Source organism: Prionailurus viverrinus, chromosome F2, assembly GCF_022837055.1.
Source record: "Prionailurus viverrinus isolate Anna chromosome F2, UM_Priviv_1.0, whole genome shotgun sequence".
Classification (NCBI taxonomy): Eukaryota; Metazoa; Chordata; class Mammalia; order Carnivora; family Felidae; genus Prionailurus; species Prionailurus viverrinus.
The window spans coordinates 67,507,625-67,532,418 of record NC_062578.1 but is presented as its reverse complement, the minus strand read 5'-3'; the positions used below and the strand labels follow the sequence as shown (position 1 = coordinate 67,532,418).

Sequence of the window (24,794 nt, the reverse complement as noted above, 5' to 3'; positions counted from 1 at the left end):
CATCAAAAAGATACTGAATATCACCACTCATCGAGGAATTGCAAATCAAAACTGTGAGATATCACTTTGCACCTGCTAGGATGGCTATTATGAAAAAAAAAAGAAACTCAGAAAAATAACAAGTATTGTTGGGGATGTAAAGAAATTAGAGCTTTTGTACATAGCTGGTGGGAATATAAAAGGGGGCCGTCCTTATGGAAAACAGAGATGTAATTCCTCAAAAAATTAAACAGAGTATTATTATATGATCCAGCAATTCCACTACTGGGCATATCCTGCTCCCCTTCCAAAAAAAAAAAAAAAATGAAAGTAGGGTCTCAAAGAGATATTTGTATACTCGTTTTATAGTAGCAATTGTTCATAATGGCCAAAAGGCGAACACAAGCTGAGTGTCCGTGAATGGATAAACAAAAGGTGGTCTCCACATACAGTGGAATATTATTCAGCCTTACAGAGAAAGGGAATCCTGACACATAGTACAACATGGATGGACCTCGTAGGCTTTATATTAAGTGAAATACACCCGTCACAAAAGGCCAATTCTGTATGATTTCACTTACATGAGGTACTTAGACTCCTCAAACTCATAGAGACAGAAAGTAGAATGGTGATTGCCAGGGGATGGGGGTGGGGGGGGGGGGAGCACGGGAAGTCACTGTGTAATGGGAACAGTTTTAATTTTGCAAGATGAAGAATGTTCTGAAGGTAGGTGATGGTGATGGCTGTAGTACAATGTGAATGTATTCAATGCCACAGAACTGTATACTTAAAAATGGTTACAGGGCACCTGGGTGGCTCAGTGGGTTAAGCATCCGACTTCGGCTCAGGTCATGATCTTACAGTTCGTGAGTTCGAGCCCTGCCTCGGGCTCTGTGCTGACAGCTCAGAGCCTGGAGCCTGCTTCGGATTCTGTGTCTCCCTCGCTCTCTGCCCCTGCCCTGCACGCACTCTATCTCTCTCTGTCCCTCTCAAAAATAAATGTAAAAAAAAATTTTTTTTAATGGTTAAAATGCAGGGCGCCTGGGTGGCTCAGTTGGTTAAGCATCCAACTCTTGATTTCAGTTCAGGTCATGATCTCGTGGTTGGTGAGACTCAGCCCCTCCTGGGACTCTGCACTGAGAGCACAGAGCCTGCTTGGGATTCTCTGTCTCCTTCTTTCTCTCTGCCCCTTCCCTGCTCATGCACGTGCATGTGCTCTCTCTCTCAAAATAAACAAATATATAAAAAAAATTAATGGTTAATATGGTAAATTTTATGTTACATATATTTTACTAAAATGAAAAATAAGTAAATTTTTTTTAAAGGTGAGATTTAAGAGAAGCTCAGGAAGGAAAGGAAGGAACTTTCACTTGGAGATTCTAACTGCTCAATTTGGTTCTAAAATGCAGAGTTTCATGGCATGAAACTCTCCCTGGGTCTCAGCTCCAACTTGGAAGGAAGATAATATGTCTTCACAAGGGACAGTGGGTGCCTGGTCCTTCACTGCTCAGTGGTGAAGTGATTCAGACAAGGTCCTGGAATAAACTGTAAGGTCAAGAAAAGCTTCTCTGTATCAGTTAGGATTTGGTTCAGCTGCATGTAACAATAAAAACAACTACTACCCCCAAATAACTGTGGCTTTAGGAAGATAGAGGCTTGTTTTTGCTTTCACGTATAAAAGTCCGGACATAGTCCATATAGGAGTGGTTCGGTGAGCCCACAATCAGCAGGGATTTGCACCTTTTCTATCTTTCTGCCCCACTATTCATGGTAGCTTCCATAGTCAAGGTTGCCTCGTGATCCAAGATACCTGATAGAGCCCCAGCCATCACGCCCACAGTGCAGGTGCAATGAAGGAGGAAGAAGAGGCACAAAGGGTCTGCCAGCTGAGTCAACCCCCTTTAGTGAGGTTTCCTGTGACCCCACCCACTGAGCTATGCTCACGCAGCCTTAGCTACCCCCAACAGCAAGACACAGACAGACAGACGTCCTGCTTGAGCTTAGCACATTGCCCTAGTACAGCTGGCCTTCTGTTACCAAGAAAGAAGGAGAAAATGGATATTTGGTACGCAGCTAGCAGTTTCTGGTATAAGTTCCTTCTACCACGTCTGTTTCTTCACATCCTTACCTTCCAAATCTAAGTTCTATGCCTGTAAAGAGCTCAGTTAAGTGTCTGCATTGTTTTCTGCATTGGGGTTTCTCACTACCAGAAGTGGCAAAACGAGAAAAGAATGTGGAAAAGATCTGCGGTAGCATGAATGAAAGATGCGTTTACCCTCCCTTACCATCAAACGCAGCGGTTCAAGTAAAAAAACGACACTCCAACATGCATCCGTGATGCTGCATTGAACACACTTGAAATATTTCAGGGATTGTGGCTGAACCCCCCCCCCCCCCCCCCCAGGCATGGACGAACCGTAAAAAGTCATTGAGGAGTGTTCTGACTGGAGGCAGCCTCACCCACTTACACCAATCATCACGCAGCCTCTTGGAGAGCACAGAGCAGGGGGGCAGGAGAGAGAGGTATGGACTTGGAGTTTAGATCTGCTACACATGAGCTTGGTAATCTTGGAAACCCCGGGAGCTGTCTCCCTGTCTATGCAATGGGACCTTTGGGAGAATGAGTGAGAAAATATATGCATCACTTTGTAAACTGTAATAGCACTCAGCAAACAGTTGTCTGTTACTTAAATAGCGATCATTCGATCATTCGTTTGGATACTATGATATGGAAGACAACAGGTAAAAAGTGTTTCTCCACTTGCATCCACAGTAGAGAACCACCCCACCCCCCACCCCACGTGCCCAAACTCCCACAATCCTACAAGATAGACATTGTCTGCATTTTATGTATCAGATTCGGAGTGTTGAGTAACTTGCCCAAGGTCACACAGCCTGTGCTCTGGTTTCCACACAATTATCTCAGCCTCCAAAGCCCATTTTCTTTCTCCCAGTAAGACTCAGAAGAAACGAGAGTGCTCTTTTCTCAAATGGCCCTTCGTAAATGAGGGAGAGTAGAGACACGTGTTAGCTCTTGACACGTGAGGAGCTGCTGCTGCATTAAAGAAAAGCTGAACTTTCCAGGCTGGTCTGGAAACTCCTGGGGCAGGGGTGGGGGCAGAAATTCGAGTCCTTCCCCTCCCAGCTCCGAAGGTGCCTCATCCACTGTGCTTGAGAGGATTTTAATGAGCCGGGAAGGAGTTCTTCCTTTTTCCTGAGACAATTGTCACTTGAGAGGCTGGACAACAAATGGAAACATCTTATTAAGAGAGAAAAGTGTCTCCGGAGCCTCCTTCTTTCATGCACCATAATCACTCTGACTCTCCAGGCTCTGCTGAAATAACTTCCAAATTCGAATGCATCACAATGCCTGTGTGATGCTCCATGTGGTAAACAAAATAAGAACTCCTCCCAAAACACAGTCCAAGACCTCATCCCCAGAATCTGTGAATATGTTACTTTACAAGGTGAAAGGGTCTTTGCAGATGTGACTAAGGACCTTAAGCCTTGAGATGGGGAGATTTTCCTGATTACTTGGGTGAGTCAAATGTAATCGCATGCATCCTTAAAAGCAAGAACTTGTCCAGCTATAGTCAGAGGGGGACGTGAGTACGGAAGAAAGGCACAGAGAGGTGTTACATCACTGATTTGAAGGTGCAGGAAGCAGCCACGAGCCAAGGAATGCAGGCAGCTTCTAGAAGCTGGAAAAGGCAAGGAGACAGATGGTCCCCTAGAGCCTCCAGGACGGAAGGTAGGTCTGCCGTCACCTGGATTTTAGTTCAGTGAGATCTGCGTCTTTCCCAATATTTTGCCCCGGTCAGTCCTTCAGTCTGTGATTATCCATGCGTGCGACTATTTGATTAATGTCTTCTCTCCATCAAATTCTGTGGTCCTCAAGAGCAGAGACTTACTTTATATGATTGTGTACTTTTGCATGCCCAGTTTTGATCACAGCATCAGGAGCGAGGACGGAGCTCAATAGTTGTCTTTTGCATGAATAAACACCAACCGGCCCCAGCTGTGAAGTCAGTCCTGCCTGTAATTTCCCACTTCCGTGTGTTTTAAGGGAAAGAGCAGGGAAAGTACCACACGTTTCAACTACTGGGGACACAGAATTGGAGATGTTATCCTGTGCGTTGTTTGGTGGTGGTGTTGCTGGTATCGATCTCGTTTTGCTTGGTTGGGGGAAAGGATTCACATGTTGTAAAAAAGAAAAAACAAACACATAAACAAAACTGCTCTGAAATGGACTTAAGCTGAAAAACTCTAATCTGTCAAATGAATACATTTCATCTGAGAACGTAAATAGGGACTCAGGGCAACTTCTTGGGAAATGGGTTTTTTTCCTTGTTAATTTTTATTTTTAAACGGTAGTATCTTTAGGTCCAGGGCCGCAAAATTAGGCCTAGAACATTATATTTTATTTGTTTTTTTACACACAGGACAGGACGGGCTATAAGTGATAACCTATGTATAGAGCACCAGACACAGCCGACTCCAAAATTATCCTTGCCTGCCACTTCTCACGCATTTCTTATGATGCCATCTGATCTGCAAGTGTTTCAAATACTTCTGCTAAAGGCTTTTCAGCATTCAGACATCCTTGGGCATCAAAGCAAAGTTGATGAACTCCATTTAACTTGGAAGGATTTTCAATTTTTAGTTTGTGTGTGTGTGTGTGTGTGTGTGTGTGTGTGTTTGAACGATGTGCATTACTTTGTCAAAAGCTGACTTATCATTTTACTGCCCAGAATCCAGCAGAAAGTATAATACGTTATTTCTAGTTCTGTCCTAAAATAATGGTGTTCTTTTCCTTTCAAACAACACCGCAGCTGTATGTTGTCCTTCTTCTTGAACCTCACCCGTGAAGCACATTCCTTACTCAGTGTTCTTATTGGATGCCCCATAATTTGAAGATAAAACCGTATCTTGAGGAGCTATTGGAATGTAAGATCCACGGAGAAGGGGCTAGGTCTGTCTTATTTCTACCACATCCCCACTGCCCAGCACACAAAAGACACTCAACAACTATTTTTAAATCACCACATTTAAATCTACATTTATTAAAATTTTTATATTAAAAATAATGCATACTTATTTTAGAAGTTTTAGGAAGATACCGCTGCCTAATCACTGTTAACATTTTGGCATATTCCCCCAGGCTTTATCTATGCCTGTTTTCATATTTTCTTTTTATATCATGCTGTACGTGGGTTTGTAACTTATATATTTTTTTACTTACAATGTACTCAGTGTATACATTCCATGCCATCAAGTATTTTTGACTACACTGTCGCTGGTGCCTGTGTTATTCCATAGTAAGAATAAGCATGTTCTAGGAAATGCTGCCAGTGCCATAAATGCTCTATTTTTCATCCCTTCAGGAAAATTGGGCATTTTAGTTATTAGGCAGTGAACACCTAGAGCCAGAATTTAATGAACGACACCAAGTCTAAAATCATGCAGAATATGCTTCAATCTTATTTTGACCAACCAGGAACATTCTAGAACGACTTTCCAAGTGGCAGTTAATATCTTACATTTTATAAGAGTGATACAGGTGCAAGACTATCTAAAGAAAACAGTAGCCCTGGCGCTTCTGGTGTGGAGCAGGAACCCCAATCCAGCCTCCTCAATACTGCCAAATGGCCCCTCGGGTTCACAAGAAGAAATGGCTGCCATATTTATTTGTGTATGAGGCCAAACACTCCCATCCCTTTGTTTCCTTATTTTAACTGAGAACACCAGCCCCTCACTTCCACTGCTTTACAGGGGGTAGCAGATCTACACGGTGTACTTCGAAAATCAGAGGTTTCCTTTCAAAAAACTTGGCTCCATCTGACGAGTGTGTAGGATATTAATTTCTGGGACTGCTTTTTGAAATTAATTTGTGCTTGAGTGTCATAATGGTACCTACTACATATGGTGGTTAGACTAAGTGCTAAATTGTGCCCAGGATGGTCATTCATATCATGGTCTTTGGGAATATCATATTTGGTGGCACTTAGATATCTGACTAAAGAGAATTTCTACTGGTATCATGGAGGGCCACTCCCCTCCCCCAATGCATACGCACACAAAATTATATTTCATATTCATAAAATTCCCACTTGGAAATCGCCATAGAGCATAAATCCAAATGGGTTTCTCGAGAACGCATTACTATGGAAAATATTCTTTTCAGTGTTGACTTTGATGGGAAACCAGCAACACCTCATCTCTAGATGGGAACTTCAGTAACAAAGTATTTTAGGCGATACAAAGTTTTCTCCAAGCCAGTTTCATGGCCTGAGTAAGTGAATGTGTTCTATAAACTATAAGGATTAAACGAGGTTAAGATATATGGGACAGGTTAAATGTCTAGTAATTTGCTAAAATGTTTTCAGTTTATTTGCTGTAAAAATTTTATTTTAAAAAAAAAAAAAAGTACTTTCAATAAATCTCAGACCCAGAATCAGATCTCTCAGAATAAAACCAATTGCATAAAGAAAACATTCACCTAAGTCAATTTGAGGTCACCATTGATTACTCTGAGGCAAAGGAGTCATAATTTCATGCTGCCCATGGGTGGAAACATGGCTTAAGGCTCGTGAGTTTAAAAGGTGGTGGCAGGGGTTGAGGCAGGGAGGAGGGGCTCCTTTCCCATGTTCTCCAAGAAGGGCTGATCTGTGCTTAGAGGGACTGGTTCTTGGGCCTTTGGGTTCATTCCTTTAGCACCCAGCATGGGTGCCTGCACAAAGCACATGCTCTCACACATTTAGAAATGAGGAAGAAGAGAGAGTAAGTAGAATGGGAGGGTCTGGGTCCTCCAAGATTCTCTAGGAGCCCACGACGATCCTTCGGCTGATGGCTCCGGGCAAGGTATAGATGAAGAGGACCAGGAAGATGATGAGGACAATCAGAATGAAACCGATGATGATGTACTTTTTGTAATTCTTCCAGATGAGGTGGTACAGGCACTTGAAAGGGCTCACAAACCAGGAGAAGGAGGTGTTTGGGCGGCTGCAAGGGAAGCAAGAGAAAATCAGGAAAGAGGCCATGATGTCAACACAGAGGATTCTCCAGACCTCGGGAAGTATTTCTGACTCTCACTTTCTAGAGGCCCACAAGGAGATGCTGGGAATGGGAGAAGTCCATGTTGCCTCGAAGCAGGAGCAATCCAACATTCTGGGTGATCATGATTCCTGCATCATTTCAAAGCTTGGTCTGGAGGAGGGAAGAGTCTGACTACCCTCTGCCTGTCCAACCCTGACCAGCTCGAGCCCCACCTCTCCCAAGAGGCCCTCCTTGACCACTTTGGTCCCTAAAGATCCCCCTCCTTCCAAATTCCTGTCTCATCTATCACTTGACGTAGCTCCTTTTTTTTTTTTATTTATTTAAAAAAAAAATTTTTTTTTCAACGTTTTTATTTATTTTTTGGGACAGAGAGAGACAGAGCATGAACGGGAGAGGGGCAGAGAGAGAGAGAGTCACAGAATCGGAAACAGGCTCCAGGCTCTGAGCCATCAGCCCAGAGCCCGACGCGGGGCTCGAACTCACGGACCGCGAGATCGTGACCTGGCTGAAGTCGGACGCCTAACCGACTGCGCCACCCAGGCGCCCCGTCGTAGCTCCTTTTTGAACCTAGCATACCGGTCTTCTGTTCTATACTCTGTTAGTTATGAGTCTATGTGTTCTCCCTAAACAGATTGGAAGCTCTTAGAAGACAGAGCTTAGGTCTTACATTTCTTCAGTATTCTTCAAAGTGTTTTTTTAGTAGGTATACATTGTAGGAGCTCAACAAATAATTTTGAATTAATGAATAAGTACTCATTATGTTTCTAACACTATGATAGATCAAAAGTAGGTACAGAGAAGGGACCACTTGTCTTCAGATGCTTGGGGTCTCAGGAAGGGTAGGGAAAATACAATTTGAGAGAGTATTTTGTATACATATTTCATATCTACATATGTTTACTTTTTAAAGTGGGCTCCACACCCGACGTGGGGCTTGAACTCATGACCCTGAGATCAAGGGTCAGATGCTGTACTGATTGAGCCAGCCAGGTGCCCCAACATGTATTCAGTGTTTTTAAAAATTTTTTAGACAGAGAGAGAGAGAGCATGTGTGAGTGGGGGAGAAGAGTGGGGGGGGGGGGGGGAGAGAGAGAGAGAGGGAGAGAGAATCTTAAGGAGGCTCCACACTTAGCATGGAACCCAATACGGAGCTCCATCCCACAATCCTGGGATCATGACCTGAGCCAAAATCAAGAGTTGGATGTTTAACTGACTGAGTCACCCAGGCACCCCATATATTTACTTTAAAAAAAAATTTTAGGGGCACCTGGGTGACTCAGTTGGTTAAGAGACCGACTTCGGCTCAGGTCATGATCTCACAGTTTGTGAGTTCAAGCCCCGCGTCAGGCTCTGTGCTGACAGCTGGAGCCTACTTCAGATTCTATGTCTCCCCCTGTCTCTACCCCTCCCCTGCTCATGCTCTGTGTCTCTCTGTCTCTCAACAGTAAACGTTAAAAAAAATTTTTTTAAATACAAAAATTTTTTAATGTTTTTTTGTTTAATTTTATTTTTGAGAGAGAGCACTTGAGCAGGGGAGGGGCAGTGAGAAAGGGGGACAGAGGATGCGAAGCAGGCTCTGTGCTGACAACAATGAGCCCAATGCAGGGCTTGAACTCACAAACCATGAGATAATAACCTGAGCTGAAGCTGGATGCTCAACCGACTGAGCTACCCAGCTGCCCCTATATTTACTGTGTGTGTGTGTGTGTGTGTGTGTTTACTTTTTAATTGATATGTAACCACGGATTAAACTGAATAGGGTAACCCTTTCTTCTAGTAATTCTACTTTTGGGAATTCATTTTAAAGTAGTAACTTATAAAAGGGAAATATTTTCATCATATTACAATAATGGAAAAAGAAAGAAGTAAATTTATCCAATTATGGGGTGGTAACCACGTCAGTTATGGGCATCAACTCTATAGAGTATTCCCCAGGTATTAAAAAATCCTAATCATGACCACTATGGCAACAAAGCAAAACTTTGCAGCAAGGATAAATGAAACATTAGGACAATTGTGTGTGTGTAACTTGAGAACAAGTAGAAAAAAACACATGTAGGATTCATATTCACATAAAAAAGAGTAGAAAAAATATACGAAATTATTCTAGAAACGCTTATGTGCCATTATTACAGAAAGGCACCCTCTCCACTTTCCGAACAGCCTGTATTGTTGTTAGAGTATTTCTCAATTATCGCAACAAAAAGCTACCTGGATTAGCTGCCTTCTTGCGGCTCAGTCCTGCCAGAGGGACCCTCTAGAGAAATGCCCCACCCTCGGCTCTGGGGACTGCAAAGGGCCTTTCCCATTTCTGATGCTCTTACACACGACCCCACTCACTTGGGCTTGGCCAGGGGCTCTGGCTCCTTCCGGGCTTTTCCGACAGGATTTTTCTCAGCTTCTTCTGCCGTAACTAGGTGGAACTCGGCTTCAACCTTGCCCTGCACAAAGACAAAAGTTTCAGTTTCTAGTCACAAAGAGCTGCCGGGAGCAATGCCAACCTTCTAGAAGTGTACAGTGTGGGAGAATGCCAGGGAGTATTTTGACTATCCTGCTGCCTTAGTTTGAGAAAAATCGTTACCTTTCTGGTTCTGGGAGAAGCTATTTTTACGATGAACAGTGAAAGCTCTGAAATGATGATGCTGTTGAGTTTTGTGAAGGGAGAGGTCCCACCTGTACACATAAGACACATATATACTTGGTCGAATGTGCTATTTCATTTGTAATCGTTCAATCAATATCCGATTATAGAAACCCAGTAGCAATTAGGGATGCCTGGGTGGCTCCACTGGTTAAGCATCTGACTCTTGGTTTCAGCTCAGGTCATGATCTCAGTTTCGTGAGTTCAAGCCCCGTGTCGGGCTCAGCGCTGACAGCATGGAGCTTGCTTGAGATTCTCTCTCTCTCTCTCTCCCTCTCTCTCTGCCCCTCACCCACTCACGCTGTTTCTGTCTCTCTCAAAAAATAAACTTAGGAAAAACCCAGTAGCAATTAGAAAGGGGACTAATTACTTAAGTGACAGAACCCTTTTGAATCTGCTACAATCTTTCTTCTCTGTCAGCTCTCCAGAGGAAATTGGTGGGTGTGGCCCTACATTTGCCAAATGGCTTTTCTGTCATCCTTCATTGTTTCTGTTGTCTCCACAAATTGTTCCAGAATTATCCTTCTGTTCTTGCACTTCCTCTTTCCTTCTCCTTCAGTAAGAATCAGCCCTTCTGGTTTGAAAATTGTCACGTGCTGCTTCAGAGTGCTGTGCCAGTTACTGGCACTGATCTAAGTCTTGGGTTATCAAAGGGTGAGACAGGACCACTGCAAAAGGGAAGGGTCATTCTTTCTTGTTCATTCAGTCATTCACTACTTTTGGGAACCCCCTGAATGTCAGGCACTGTTCTAGACAATGGGAACTTAATGATTAAGAAAAACAGGATCCTTGGGGCCCCTGGGTGGCTCAGTCAGCTAAGCATCCGACTCTTGATTTTGGCTTAGGTCATGATCTCATGATTCGTGAGTTTGAGCCCTGTGTTGGGCTCTGTGCTGACAGTGCAGAACCTGCTTGAAATTCTCTCTCTCCCTCTCTCTCTACCCTCCCTTGCTCTCTCTCTCTCTCTGTCAAAAAATAAATAAGCTAAAAAAATTTTTTTAAAGAAAAATAGGATCCTTGATCTCCTGGAGCTCCTGTTCTTGGTGAAGGAGAACTTATCTCTTTTCCTTCGGTTTTGTGGATTGAAATACAAGGTAATAGGAGGGACACAGAATTGGTAGGGGACTGGAACATCATGGAAGTATTTTAGACCCACGCTTGTCATTAAAGTTTGTCTTTTGGAATTACATATGGATGGGGCATAACCTGATTTCCTATCCCAGTAAAAATATTTAAGGTTCTGATGAACCAACGGGCCTGTGTTAACTTACCTATTCACCCCGAAAATATCAGGACTCCTTAAGCAGGATGGTTGCTGGCAACCACAAAAATGTAATCATGGGAGAAATTAGAGAGGAGTACTGTATCTGGGGTGGGGTTGAAGCCAGAGAAGATAACCCAGAGAAGAGGCAGTGGCATGGATGTCTGAATTAGTCAAGAAATGCAATGGGCTTATTACAAGTGAAGTCATGAGTTCAAATCTAGGTGGCCTCATCCATTCTTTAGACTACAACCCTGGCCCAACTCAGACCACATTACATGTCCTATGATCCGGAAATTTTCCTTAAAAGTATGTGTATATGTAGTTTCTCATTTCTGTTGACATACCTTGACCCCCATAGGTAATGACTTGCACACATAGCTACTCAGGAAACATTTGAAAACCAAGGAAGAAGGAATATAAAGCTTCTGTCCATTCTAGTCACCCCACACCACTCTGCCTGTATCAACAGTAGAGTGATAATACTATAACTCGAACTGTGATTGCAATGCTTTATTGGATGCCCACTTTGCCTACGTCCTTTCAGTTGATCCATCAACCCATCTCAGCAACAAGCAAAGTAGGTCTCCTTTTTATCGATGGAGAAATGAAGCAATGGAGATCAAATGGCTTTCCCAAAGTCACACAGGCAATAAGCCAACCAACTGGAACTTGAACCGAGGTCTGTATGATGCCAAACTTCATGCTCTTTCCATGAGAGCAGGCTGCCTCCCAATTTCTTCATGGATTTGCCCAATAATTGGACTCAAAGTTTTACAAGGACTTTCCTAACTCTAACATAAGATGACTGGTTCATGGCTTCATAATTGTCACTTAAAGGCATTTGTCTTCTTGGGCCTCAGATTCCATACCTGTCAAATGGCCAGATGTGCTTTAATGCAAATTCTAGTTTTCATGAAAGACAGGAGCCCCTGCAAGGCTTGATGGCTGGAAGAAACCCAAGAGGTCAGCCTACCACTCATGGCAGAGAGGTTTCCAATATGCAGAAAGGGCTTATTTCCAGAGGTCTTTCAGAGGTGACCTAATAAGCTCTACTGAGCAGTATATTTATATGCTAGGAACCTCATCCAAATCCTCTGTATTTGAGAGTCAGCTTAAGAGTTTCTAGCCAATTGCTGGGCTCCAGAATTTTGGTAGAGAGGACAAAAGTCAACCGTGGGTAAGTTAGGACCAGAGTAAGAGGGTAAGAGGGTCACAGCTGCCTCTTCGTTGTGCACTGTTTAATAATCAGGCCAGCCACTGTGCTGTATAACTTGCATGGTGCTTCACAAGTACATTATTCCATTTAAACCTTCTGACAACTGGCAAAGTAGACAACATTTTTATTCCCATTCTATACCTGAGGAAACCAAGATGATGTTTGCTAACTTGTGTTACAAAGCCAGGATGTGCACCAAGGTGCTATGACACCAAATCGTATCCTCTGCTATTTAATGTGTCCAAGAGTCCCTTTTTTGTGGAAGAAAAGAAACAAGCTATTTATATCACTGAATAAATGTGTCTTTTTTTGAAACGTTCAAGAGAAGCTCCATCGTCACTGCCGCGGCCCAGGCATTATAACATGTTTTTGGCTTCCATCTAAGGGATGACCTTGGGTAGCATAAGGATTATTACAGTGTAGCATAGCATAGCATAGTGTAAAAGCTGAGTGAAATAGGATTTGGGACAGACAGATCGGCATTTGACACTCGGCTCTGTCATTTGCTAGCTGTGCTCCCTTGGGTGAGTTACGGGCTTCCAACTCACTGTCCTGAGATGTTACCCACAGACTTGCTTTGAAAAATGAATGAAATAACACATATAGAGTGTTCAACCTAGTGTCTGGTAAATAGTAAACTCTTAAAAAATTATGGTTGCTACCTTCAACACTATTTCATGGATGGAAACACATAATTTGACAAGAAACATCTTCTTCCCCATAGAAAACACCCAGAGAAACTCCAGATTCCCACAGAGGGAAAGATGCAAAGAAAACTGAAGCAGAGAATATGAAATTAATTCTGCCCTAGGCACAGAAGTCATTGGTTATTATCACGAAGAGCCTTGCCCCCACATACCCACCCTGCTCGAGTGGTCACAGAGCATTTTTTCTGATATCACACAGGCAGCAGGAAGAAAGTGTTTACTGACATATTCTGATAAATGCCACTCCTCATTCCATATCTCTCCACACACAGGGTTCCCAGTTTTATTTTAATTATTGACATTCAACCAAGCACCAAGGAGAGGTCTTAAGCTAATAATAGCCTCCAAATGTAATTTTCAATCAGAGCTAGAAAAAAAATGGACAGCTTGAGAACTATCTGTTAACCTAATGACATCTATGGATGGAAGAAAATGATAAGGAAAGGTCCTGAAAAGACTGGATTGGTTGTACTAAGCGTGCTATTTATGGACTTCAAACTTCACCGAGCTCAGAGAGTAGATGCCCTGGGAGGAGGTGGGGGGGGGGGGGTCCTTTAGGTCAGACATGCCTTCTTCACCAATAATGATTGCTTATTAAAGCACAGCTCTTGGGGCACCTGGGTGGCTCAGTGGGTTAATGGTCAGACTCTTGATTTCAGTTCAGGTCATGATCTCATGGTCGTGAGATGGAGCCCCACGTCAGGCTCTGTGCCGAGCCTGGAGCTTGTTTGGGATTCCCTCCCTCCCTCTTTCTCTGTCCCTCCCCCACCCCACTTGCACTCTTTTTCTCAAAATAAATAAACATTTTTTTTAAACCATGACTTTCAATGGTATGAGATAAAGCATTTTCATACTTTAATGGTGGGGATGTGTGTGGCAAAGTCCTTTAGGGAGAGGAACACACACATGTATACATACATGTATATGCACACATATATGCATGCATACATGTAATGTCCATGTAAGTGTGTGTATATTACCTTAAATAATCATACTCTAGAAATGCCATTTGTGGGCAGATAAATTAAGAAAATAATTCAAAACTCAGAAAAAGCTTAACATGCAAAGCACAGTCATTATTCTGTTGGATGTTCAAACTGTCCTATTTGTCACAAGGATACGTCCCAGGCTCATCTTGTGTTCTATCTGTCCTAGACCTGGAGTCAGCCAAAGATACCTGGTTCTGTCAGTAGAGACGGGTATTTAGAAACCAGGATCCAATTGCTAGAAGTCTTCTTACTACTCGGTGATTTCATTTCTAGGTCCTTTGCAGAACTAGAAAAAATATTTTTAAATACGTAAGTCCATAGTGATACCAGGGGAAAAAGATGCAAGGGGGAAAAAAATCTCATTTTTTGGTTTCTCTTGAACCGATCCTTGACTCTAAAATGTGGTAACTGATGAAGAGAATTAAACATTTATCCTGTCTTTTTTTTTCTCGAAGAGGTGGTGACTATACTTTATCTCCATTTGTTGAGAGAAAGCTCTTCTTAACAGATGAATTCTTTTTTTATGAATATAATTTATTGTCAAATTGGCTTACATACAATGCCCAGCGCTCATCCCAACAAGTGCTCTCCTCAGAATTCTTACTAATAAATGGAAAAAGAATGATAGAATTAGACACATAGAAAGATGATAGGGATATATTGATAGATGGCTGGCTGGGTGGGTGGATACCTAGATAGCTATATGACAGACAGACAGGTAGATAGAGATGGCTGGCTGGATGGATGGATGAAAGGAAGGAAGGAAAGAAAGAAGGAATGGGTAAAGAAGGAAGAAAGGATAGAAAAATCATTTTGCAACACTAATGAAATAATCAAGATCACCATTGGGTGAAAGGTGGTGGCAGGACAGTAATTTCCCACAGTACTAAAGTGTCACCCATTGGTTACTTGCTAATTGCAAAGAGGAAAATGTACCTTTACAATGAAGAGATCTCATGGTTACCAACGTGACCAAGTGAGCAAGCGCAGCATCACCACTAGTGAGGCCATCTGAGGGCATGTGCCTCCTGGCATGATTCAATATGAAATAAACAGTATCAGGTCTTAAGTATTACCAAAAATGTTTAACCTGAACCTGATAATGCCATTATACCTAACTTCTAGTTCATAAGAAATGTAGGGTCAGAGAATAAGACAAGCTTCATCATGAGAAAACAATGGGGCAAGTCAGGCCTATTTTCATCAAATAGGTAATGTCACGGGGACAAAAATGGTGGGAGACTGTTCTAAGACAAAATAGACCAAAGCAACACATGAATTATGACTGAATCTGTTTTGAAAAAGAAAGAGCTATAAAATACATTTTGAGGGTAATAGGGTATCCTCCTTATAGCTGGAAAAATGAATATGGTATAGATTTCAGATTAAGTAATCATTATTAATTTCTTATATGTGATGATGGCACTGTGGTTATGGACAAGAATGGCCATATCCTTAGGCGATGCATGCTGAAGTATTCAGGAATTGTTAAAAAGAAAACCACAGGCCCATAGGTTAAGACCCATGTCAACAAATCAAGACTTAATATGTCCCTCACTATAGTCCCCTCCCCAACCCAGGAATTTAACCTTCAATCAGCTAATATGGAATTTCAATCTGGAAATTTATTGATAGACCCCCTTTGGTTCCTCTTAGGAGGGCACCTTGCCCAAATAATGCATTTCCTGCTAATAAATTCCTTTCTTTATGCCCTCTCTTTGCCTTTAAAAACCTTCCTTTTGGGGCGCCTGGGTGGTGCAGTCGGTTAAGCGTCCGACTTCAGCCAGGTCACGATCTCGCGGTCCGGGAGTTCGAGCCCCGCGTCGGGCTCTGGGCTGATGGCTCAGAGCCTGGAGCCTGTTTCCGATTCTGTGTCTCCCTCTCTCTCTGCCCCTCCCCCGTTCATGCTCTGTCTCTCTCTGTCCCAAAAATAATTAAACGTTGAAAAAAAAAAATTAAAAAAAAAAAAAAACCTTCCTTTTGTTTAAGTTGGGGGAGTTCCCCTACTTGCTAGATGGACGCGATCCTATTCATGAATTGTTTAATAAAGCCAATTAGATCATTATATGTATCTGTTTGAATATCTTTTTTAACAAGGGATAGTGTTGGAATGTCTACAATTTACTCTCAAATGGTTCAGCCAATAAGTACATGCGTGTGTGGAGAGGAGAGAAGGCGAGACTACATACTCACATATATAGACAAAATCGGTACAGCAAAGTATTAACAAGTGTTGCGTCTAGGTGGTGGATATGTGGTCGATCACTGTCCTATTCTTTCAACGATTCCACATGCTTCACTTTTTTAAATGAATAAATGTTGAAGAAAAACACAAAGATTAAACTATTTTGAGCACTTCTCTTTGGAGAATACAGAGTTGATAATAACACTGATAATACAACGTAGGGGAATGCTCAATAGGACATCAAGCCCCCCCACAAAGACACTATTTTTCATATGGAATGATCACTACTATGTAAAATTGACCAAAATCCGCACAAATTGGGAATAACCAAGACATTGGCAATAGCTTCCTTTGGGTTGTGTGCATGTGGGTACTATTTCTACATTCTTGTGTCTTTTAAATTTCCTATAAATGCATATTACCTACTCTGTCTTAAAATAATCTTCACATGAAAATACCCACTCTGCTCCTAGAGACTCTGAATTGGTTACATACTATTTAGATGATCTGTGTGTCTACCACCTCCTCAGCTAAGCTGTGAACTTCTGGATGCCAGGAATTTGTCTTATTCATTGTTGAACCTTTACCGTCTAGTGAATGAGCGTGTGGCTATCGTAGCTACTGACAATTGTTTTCACGCTAAACTAGAAACACAGAAACCTCCCTTTTAATTTTTTTTAAATATGAAATCTATTGTCAAATTGGTTTCCGTACAACACCCAGTGCTCATCCCAACAGGTGCCCTCCTCAACGCCCATCACCCACCCTCCCCTGCCTCCCACCCCCCATCAACCCTCAGTTTGTTCTCAGTTTTTAAGAGTCTCTTATGTTTTGGCTCCCTCCCTCTCTAACCTCTTTTTTTTTTTTTCTTCCCCTCCCCCATGGTCTTCTGTTAAGTTTCTCAGGATCCACATAAGAGTGAAAACATATGGTATCTGTCTTTATGTGGATCCTTTTAGTTTTAGTTGTTGGTGTTCTTGAGACTTAGCTGGGCTATTTAGCAGTCAATTTACAGGATTAACCTGTAAAAGAAACTTCTTGATCTTCATCTTCTAAAGAAGTGATTTCTTCAAAGGTTGCTTTTAGTAGGATAACACATACAATGCAACAGTACAATGTGTCTCATGAAGCACCTGTTCAATACACATTCCCCTCGTCCCAAGGGCACCCATTCTTTGGAAATCCCACCTGGAGATGTGCTTCTTACTATAAGGACAGCCAAATTCCACACGAGGAGCTTTGTGATCCAAATGTCTAAATTACACTGCCTGAGTGTACAGATAAGCAGCTTTAAAAATAAGCCTGGCAGGTGGCAGGGGCTGTAAGCAAATCCCTGCTGGGCAGCTGGTGACTGGAATGGAACGGTGACCTCCTGACTGCTGCCTTCAGGAAGGAGGGCGGGGTGGGGAAGTTCAGAAGCAGAGGGTGTCCATGCTAGAAAGGCACCTTGCAGGCACCCAGTTCAACCCACTCCTTTTACAGACGTGGGAACTGAGACTCGGAGACGGAAGGACCTCAGGACGTGGTGGACCTCAACAGAGGTTTTCCATTTCGCCACTTTACTCCCAGCTGGTCCAGCTCCCTGCCACACAGGGAGGGGGCTACTGGTTTAGCTTCCTCGGTGTGGTTACTGGTTCCTTTAGGAAGTTACTGGTTCCTTTAGGGAGAGAGAGGATGAGGGGCAGCTGGGTTATGCCCGGGATTGTGGGCTTCCGGGTGGGTGGGGATGAAGTCGATTCTCATTTTCCTTTTAGGATGTGTAAGGACAAAACCAAATTAAAAATTAAAAATAAAAGGCTTACCATTCCCTGTGGAAAGTAAAGGAAGAGATTTCCCTCTCCTTTTTCTATGAGCATCACTGTAGAAACTGTAATTGTAAGCCCTTCCACCTCTCTTTGAAGTGGGTATAAATCCTCTTAAATACTAGATAGGCTCTTTGTCTTTAACACCCAGGAACTGCCTTTCCCGAAGACCTGGGAGCCGTCTCTTTGAAAATTACACATCAAGGGGGACAGCACCCCTCCCACTCAGTTTCTGTGGGTGCCCGTCTCCAAGTTGCCTGTTTGAGGCTGATTCCCTAGTTTTGGGCCCCCCTCAATATTCTCCCTTATCCGGTCACACAGGATGCCCCGCTTCTAGCTACTCCAAACAGAGCAAACCTGAACCCTTCTCTTTTTTCCATCAGAAAGCTTCCCTACTCCCCTGTCTCAGAATCTCCATCAAACCTGGATGATGGTAGCTGACTCTTGTCATAGCAAAGCTCTAAATAAAGAGCCTGTTCTCATTCAGTAGGTCTTCGTTTCTTTTCACGGTTCTAAACACTTAATGTATATGGACTCATTTATCTGCTAAAACCCCATGAGATACGCATATATTATGAATCCCCACTTTAGAGATATGGAAGCTGAGGCACAGAGAGATTAAGTAAGCTGCCTCATGTCACACAGCTAGTTAGGAGAGGACAGGATTCAAACCTAAGCTGTCTGTTTTTACAATCTTTGGTCTTAACCACTGCATAATACTTAATGCAGTCTAGAAAAACAGACTCTCACAACCTAAACACCCCTTCATCCATTCTCCAGATGTCCTCAAACAACCTATCTGTATCCTCTGAACCTCCCACCATTAAAGCCTTCCTCTCTTTTCTCTTATTTCTTTGGCACATTATCCTCTGGTTTCTACAGTGACACTTAGCCTTACAAGTAATGTGTGCTGATGTATTGATTCTCAAAGAGGATTTGTTGAACACTTTCTATGTGCTCAGTACGCTGAATAAAAAGAGAAGGAAATCATATAATCTCTTTGATTGTTGGGTCAGTGTTGTAATTGTTTCTGAATTGATTGATTCGTTCAGCAAAAATTTACTGAGCATGTACTCTGCGCCAGAAACCACGTTAGACCCTAAAACTTCTGAAAAGGAACAAAAAGAGAAAGCACAGTCTCTGGGCTCAGGTTGCTCCCAGCAGAGGAACCGTGACACATACAGACAATTGCAAATCTGTGTGACCGGAGCTCTGGAAGCATGAAGGCGGGCAAGCCTGTTCCCAGCCAGGGTACCGGGGAGGCTTCCCAGAGGGGGGTGACTGCTCAAAGGAGTCTCAAAACACTTGAGGAGGAGTTTTCTCCGAGAAGAAGGGAGCCAAGGCATTCCAGGCAGAAGCACCAGCTGACACAAGAGCAAGGGTATGGGACCGAACAGGGAGCAGCTGGGGAACGAGAGTCGCTGAGGGTGGCTGGCGCAGTTTGAGGGTAGGAGTGAAGGTGGAATTATGAAGGCTTCCAGAGTCTACACATGCTGTCTCCACTAGCTTATCCCCACTCGTTCCACAGTGCGTGCTAACCTGTGTCAGTCCTCACCATTCTGCCAATACCACCTTTTGTTTATTTATTTGAGAGAGAGAGAGAGCAAGCAGGGGAAAGGTGTGTGTGTGTGTGGGGGGTGACAGAGGATCTGAAGCAGGCTCTGCAATGACAGCAGCAAGCCCGATGCGGGGCTCAAACTCATGAACCCTGAGATCATGACCTGAGCCAAAGTCAGACACTCAACCAACTAAGCCACCCAGGCGACCCGGGTCTTGCTTTTTAAATATTGAGATATGATTCCCATGCCATACAGTTCACCCTTTTGCAGTGCACAATAAAGTAGATCTTAGTATAATCACAAAGCTGTACAGCCATCAGCACTAATTCCAGAACATTTTTATCACCCCCCAAAAGAAATCTGTGCCGGTTAGCAGCCACTCTGCATTCCCCTTCCCTTCAGCCCCTGGCAACCACCAATCTACTTTCTATGGGTTACCTATTCTGGACATTTCCCATAAATAGAATCATGTTGTATGTGTTTTTTCGGGACTGCCTTCTTTCACTGAGCATGTTTTCCAGGTCCATCCATGTTGGAGGCTGTATCAGCACTTTGTTCCTTTTTATGGCTGAATTATGTTCCATTGTATGGCTGTATCACCTTTTGTTTATCCATTTATGAGTTGAGGGACCTTTGGACATTTCCACTCTTGGGTTATTGTGAATAGTGCTGCTATGAGCCTTTACAACACTCCCTTTCAAAAGGTCACCATGACCTCCAGGTTGCTAAATCCAATGGACAACTCTCTGCTTTTTATATGACCACTCAAGGGCATCTGACACAGTAGCCCACCTGTCCTTCTCCAAAGGGTCTCTTCTCCGGGTTTATGTTTCAGGTACATTTTTATCATTGTCTTCCTACATTTCTGCCTACTTCTTCTCCTTCTCCAATTGTGACCCTCTCCCACTCACTGTCCATATAAATAGCGAAGACTTGTGTTTCCTGTGCCATTCAGATCCTCTCACCTCCCTGACCATTCAGTGGCTTCCCATTGCTCTGAGAATAAAACCCAAACTTTTCAATATGGCATCATGGTCTGCATGATCCGGCTCTGGTCTCCCCTCTGCTGCACCCTCACTCCTCCCCATGCTCTGGTCATGGCGGGGTCAGGGGAGGGAGGAGGGCTGGTTTGTTTTATTTTAGTTTCTCCCTCTCACCAAACTTATTCTCACCTCAGGGCCTCTGCCTGTGGTGTCTACTCGGTAACACATTTCCTTCTGTGTTTTTCTGACGGAAAACTACTACTTTTCCTTCTTCAGACCTCAACCTAAAAGTTTCACAGTCACAGAAAGGCCTCTAACCACCATACGGAGTGCAAATACCTGCAGTGGATATGCTTTAATTCAGCATGTTGTTTCCTCCCCGGTCCTTGTTAAGTATCTGCTTTCTTGGTGTGCCTGTGAGTGACTGCATTTGTGTGTGTCAGTCTTTGATGCTGGACTGTAAGCTCCATGCTGGCAGAGACTATGTCTGTTATTACTCATATTTTATTCCCAGGGCCTATCACTTAATAGATGCTCAATAAATATGTGTTGCATGAAATGAAAGAAGTAAGTGACACAGAAACTAAAAGAGAGTCAACTAGGGTCAAATGAAATATCAGAAGGGATCTGAACGTACTTGGCAAACTCTAAAGGGCTATAAAAATGGAATAAATGACTGCCATTATGTAATCATGCAAACATAATTACTGTCAATTATTTTATAGAAGCAGCAATTATGTCAAAACACACGAATTTGGATTTGGGGACTTGGCAATCCCATTTCCCAAACTCATACCGCACTCTGGCAACTCTGACTGGTGGGCAGGTAGCCTTCCATGTGGGGAGACTTGGTGCCTCCATGTTGTACCCCTCATGGTTCCTCTACTTGAAGTAGTTATCTACCCTCTTCTTCATCAAGAAAGTACCTTGTCGTCATCCTTTGTTCTTGAAAAACTGATGCTCTGCTTGACCCTCGACATCCTCAAAGAGAATCAGGTTCCCTTCCTCCTCTCTTTTCCTTCCCTGGGTCATACACGCTTTGACTACTTCATGCACGATGGGGTTGTTAACGCATCCGTCCCTCTCGCTAGACTCTGAGCTGGTTGAACATAGAGGCCATGCTTCCTCTATTTCTGAATTCACCCTTCATCAATCAATTCATTGACTGAACATCTGTAATGTGCTAAGCCATGAGGCCTGGAACAGAGTACAGAAGCGGCCATGCAATAAACCCTCAACGTGTACTTGGCCAGAGGGGGAAGAATGAGCCTGCCTACAGCCTCATTCTCTTGACCCAACCTCACCAATCAGAGGCGGTTCAACTGAGAATGGCAGGAAGAGAAAACCTCCTCCAAAACACAGTAAGACTAGATGCCACAGAGTAAGGCCAGCACCAGCCATTTACTGAGTCAGGTGCAAAGGGAATCCTTGCCTCATCCTCACTGGGCCCCTAGAGCAGCGAGAGAAAAACAAGTGTGGCCACAAGGGATACAACCCAGGTGTGCTTTTGCCACTAGGTACAGGAGAGGAGGGGAGAACGTGTTCTCTCCAGGAGGAGAAGGCAGCACAGAAAGGGGCCACCAGTGCAGTCCCTTTTCTCAAGTGGGTCATCCACTCTCCCTTTCGGAAGACCAAGAAGGCTGCAAGAACTTCCTTCACAATATTTGTGAATGAGCTGAGTCCCTGCACCATGTACAGTCCAGACTGGGCTGGCAACGCAGGGAAAGGGGAAATGGCTCTCCCTGCTGCTACCCTCTCAAGGTAATTTTAAAAGTCTGGATCACTCTTAAAATGGAGTCTCTGCATTTAAGGGTGAAGGGATGAGGTCATTCCATTAAAATTGTACATTAGTCAAGACTTCATGCATAATTTCAAGAAACGTTGGGGAAAAAAAATAATGCCAGGGGCATACATTCAAGCCAAGAAGTTAGAAAACCACCCTGACATGGCTATTAAATCAAGTATGCTGAAATACAGAAGCTTAATGCATTTATAAAATTTTCAAAATTCTTGCTTCTCAGCGGAACCTTTGCCCTAAAGCACTCTGTGCCACTTCAAGGCACTCCAATTGAAGTTTACAAAATGACTCACTTAAAGAGCATGGTGTCCCCTGTCTGCCTCCCAACCCCCTCTCCTATAGCTGCCACTTACTGTGAGTTCTTTGCTTTTAGCAAAAGGCCACCAGCCCCGCACACGCTTTTGCTGGAATATGGAGATCTTGCTCTCCTCGCTTGCATTTTCAAACTTGGCGAGATCGCAGGCTTTGGCAGTCTTGGCGGCTCGGGGGAAGCTATTGAGGTTCATTTCCAGGGAGCCTGTGAAGAGATGCCCTTAACAGTTACAGAAGGGCTTTAGAATCCATCACCACCAATTATTTACCCACCTGTTCATTCATTCATTCATTCATCCATCCATCCATCCATTCACTCACTGGTCATTCAACCAGTACACATGGGGTCACTAGCATGTGCTAGGTTTTGGGGATACAACTATGACCAAGACATGTACCAAATGTAGCAGGTAGTAGACGGGGGCAGAGCTACAATATATAACTTTCAAGCCTCAGTGTCAGGTGTCATTGCTGCTGGGCATCTTATCTACTCCCTGAGTATGTGGGGATTACGTGCCTATCCTCTGAGCTCTCCTCTGCCTTAATGTGGATCCACCTATAAGAACCTCCTCCCCCAGCTCACTTTCCTCTGAGTCCCACTAACCCCCTCCAGGTGGGGGACCAAGTCTTATCATCTTTGTAGCTACTCTCCAAGACTTAGTGGGCTCCCCCAAAGTATTTGCGATGAGTGAATATTACAGAGGGGAAGATAAGGACATGAGAGTATTTTCTCTCTCTTAAATAACCTTTCCCTAGTACAGAAATAATATTTGATAATTATAAGCATTTAGAGCATACACATAAGCAAAAAATTAATCGAAAAATGTTCCATAAAATGCCATCCCCCCAAAGTTGACCACTGCTCTCGTTAGTTCTTATCCTATGACAGTCATTGTTTCTTTGCCTGTCCCTGATTACCTCTGTCTCTGATACATATAAACATATATTTTACAGAAAGGGAATTTTTTTCTACACTCTTTGTTCACTTAGTGCATCCTGTATAACTTCCAACTCACTAAATGAATATTTTTAATGGCTGCGGGATCATCACTTTTTGGGTGCTTATTATGTATGAGTTTTTAAATTATATTATCACAGGTACAGCTCCAAACACACTCTGAGGTATGTAATATTACTATCTCCACTTTACAACTGGAGAAAACTGAGGTACAGAGGGGACTAGTAACTAGCTCAAAATTTAACAGGCTTCTTAGTGGTAGCGCAAAGATGATTTTAAGTCTGATTGAAATGTATCTTCTGGGACACCTGGGTGGCTCAGGCAGTTAAACGTCCGACTTCGGCTCAGGTCATGATCTCACGGTTTGTGAGTTCAAGCCCCACATCGGGCTCTGTGCTGACAGCTCAGAGCCTGGAACCTGCCTCAGATGCTGTGTCTCCCTCTCTCGCTCCCCCTCCTCCACTTGCGCTAAATAGATAAATAAATAAATAATCTTCCACCATAAGGATGTCCTGTAACTTATTCAGCCAATCCCCTACGAATGGCTATTTGGAGTGTTTCTAAATTTTTTGCTATCATAAATTGCACCGAAATTATCCTTGTAGCTAAATCAGACCGAACTCTCCCCAAACTGGGACAAAACCCTTAACATTAATACACGCTTTACGAAGTCACCGGCTTACCCAGAAAGTCATCTGAGGACAGTGTTTCAAAATCCCAAACCTGAAGCACCAACACAGCTGGTGTCTTACACTCCATCTTCTCTAAGGAAAAGATGTTCTCCCTCTTCGTAATGACCATTTGCTTCTCAGCTGGGAGGTACTGAAAGGGAAACAGGAAGCGCCAGTTGAAGTTCCCCTCGCCAGTCAAGGAGTTGTAATGCACGTCTGTCTCCTGCTTGTCATCTTCCAAACCCTTTATCCACCTGAGCGAACACAGAAAAAGAATTACACACTCTGAGTCCATTATTCAGGCATCAGTATAATCAAGAGTGATTTAGCTAGTTTAATGTGGCCACAGCTCATAGTTTTCAAATTATGATATAGTTAGATTCAGATGGAAGTTTCCATCGAATCTGAAAGAGACAAATAGGAGTCAAAGGGTCTGAAACAGAAACAAGATTCTCATTCTAAGCTAGATTTGGGAAATGTCTTCAATTGCTCTGGGATAGCCCTGAAGCCCCATGCAATAAAGAAGGAAAACTCAGGGGCACCTGGGTGGCTCAGCCAGTTAAGCGGACTCTTGGTTTCAGCTCAGGTCATGATCTCATGGTTCATGAGTTCAAGCCCCACATTGGGCTCTGTGCTGACAGGGTGCAGTCTGCTTGAGATTCTCTCTCTCTCTC

General features: G+C 43.3%; 1 protein-coding gene across 1 annotated transcript in view; it reads right to left on the bottom strand.

Annotated features, from left to right (window-relative positions):
* Positions 1 to 5,104: 5,104 nt before the first annotated feature.
* FER1L6 (fer-1 like family member 6) overlaps positions 5,105 to 24,794 on the bottom strand; it is a 122,418-nt gene continuing 102,728 nt past the window's right edge. The window contains exons 37-40 of the mRNA XM_047841657.1: positions 24,133 to 24,374; positions 22,533 to 22,696; positions 9,376 to 9,476; positions 5,105 to 6,981 (exon numbers count right to left, since the gene is read on the bottom strand). Coding sequence (XP_047697613.1) covers positions 6,798 to 6,981; positions 9,376 to 9,476; positions 22,533 to 22,696; positions 24,133 to 24,374 — 691 coding nt within the window. The 3' untranslated portion in view covers positions 5,105 to 6,797. The remainder of the gene's footprint in view (positions 6,982 to 9,375; positions 9,477 to 22,532; positions 22,697 to 24,132; positions 24,375 to 24,794) is intronic.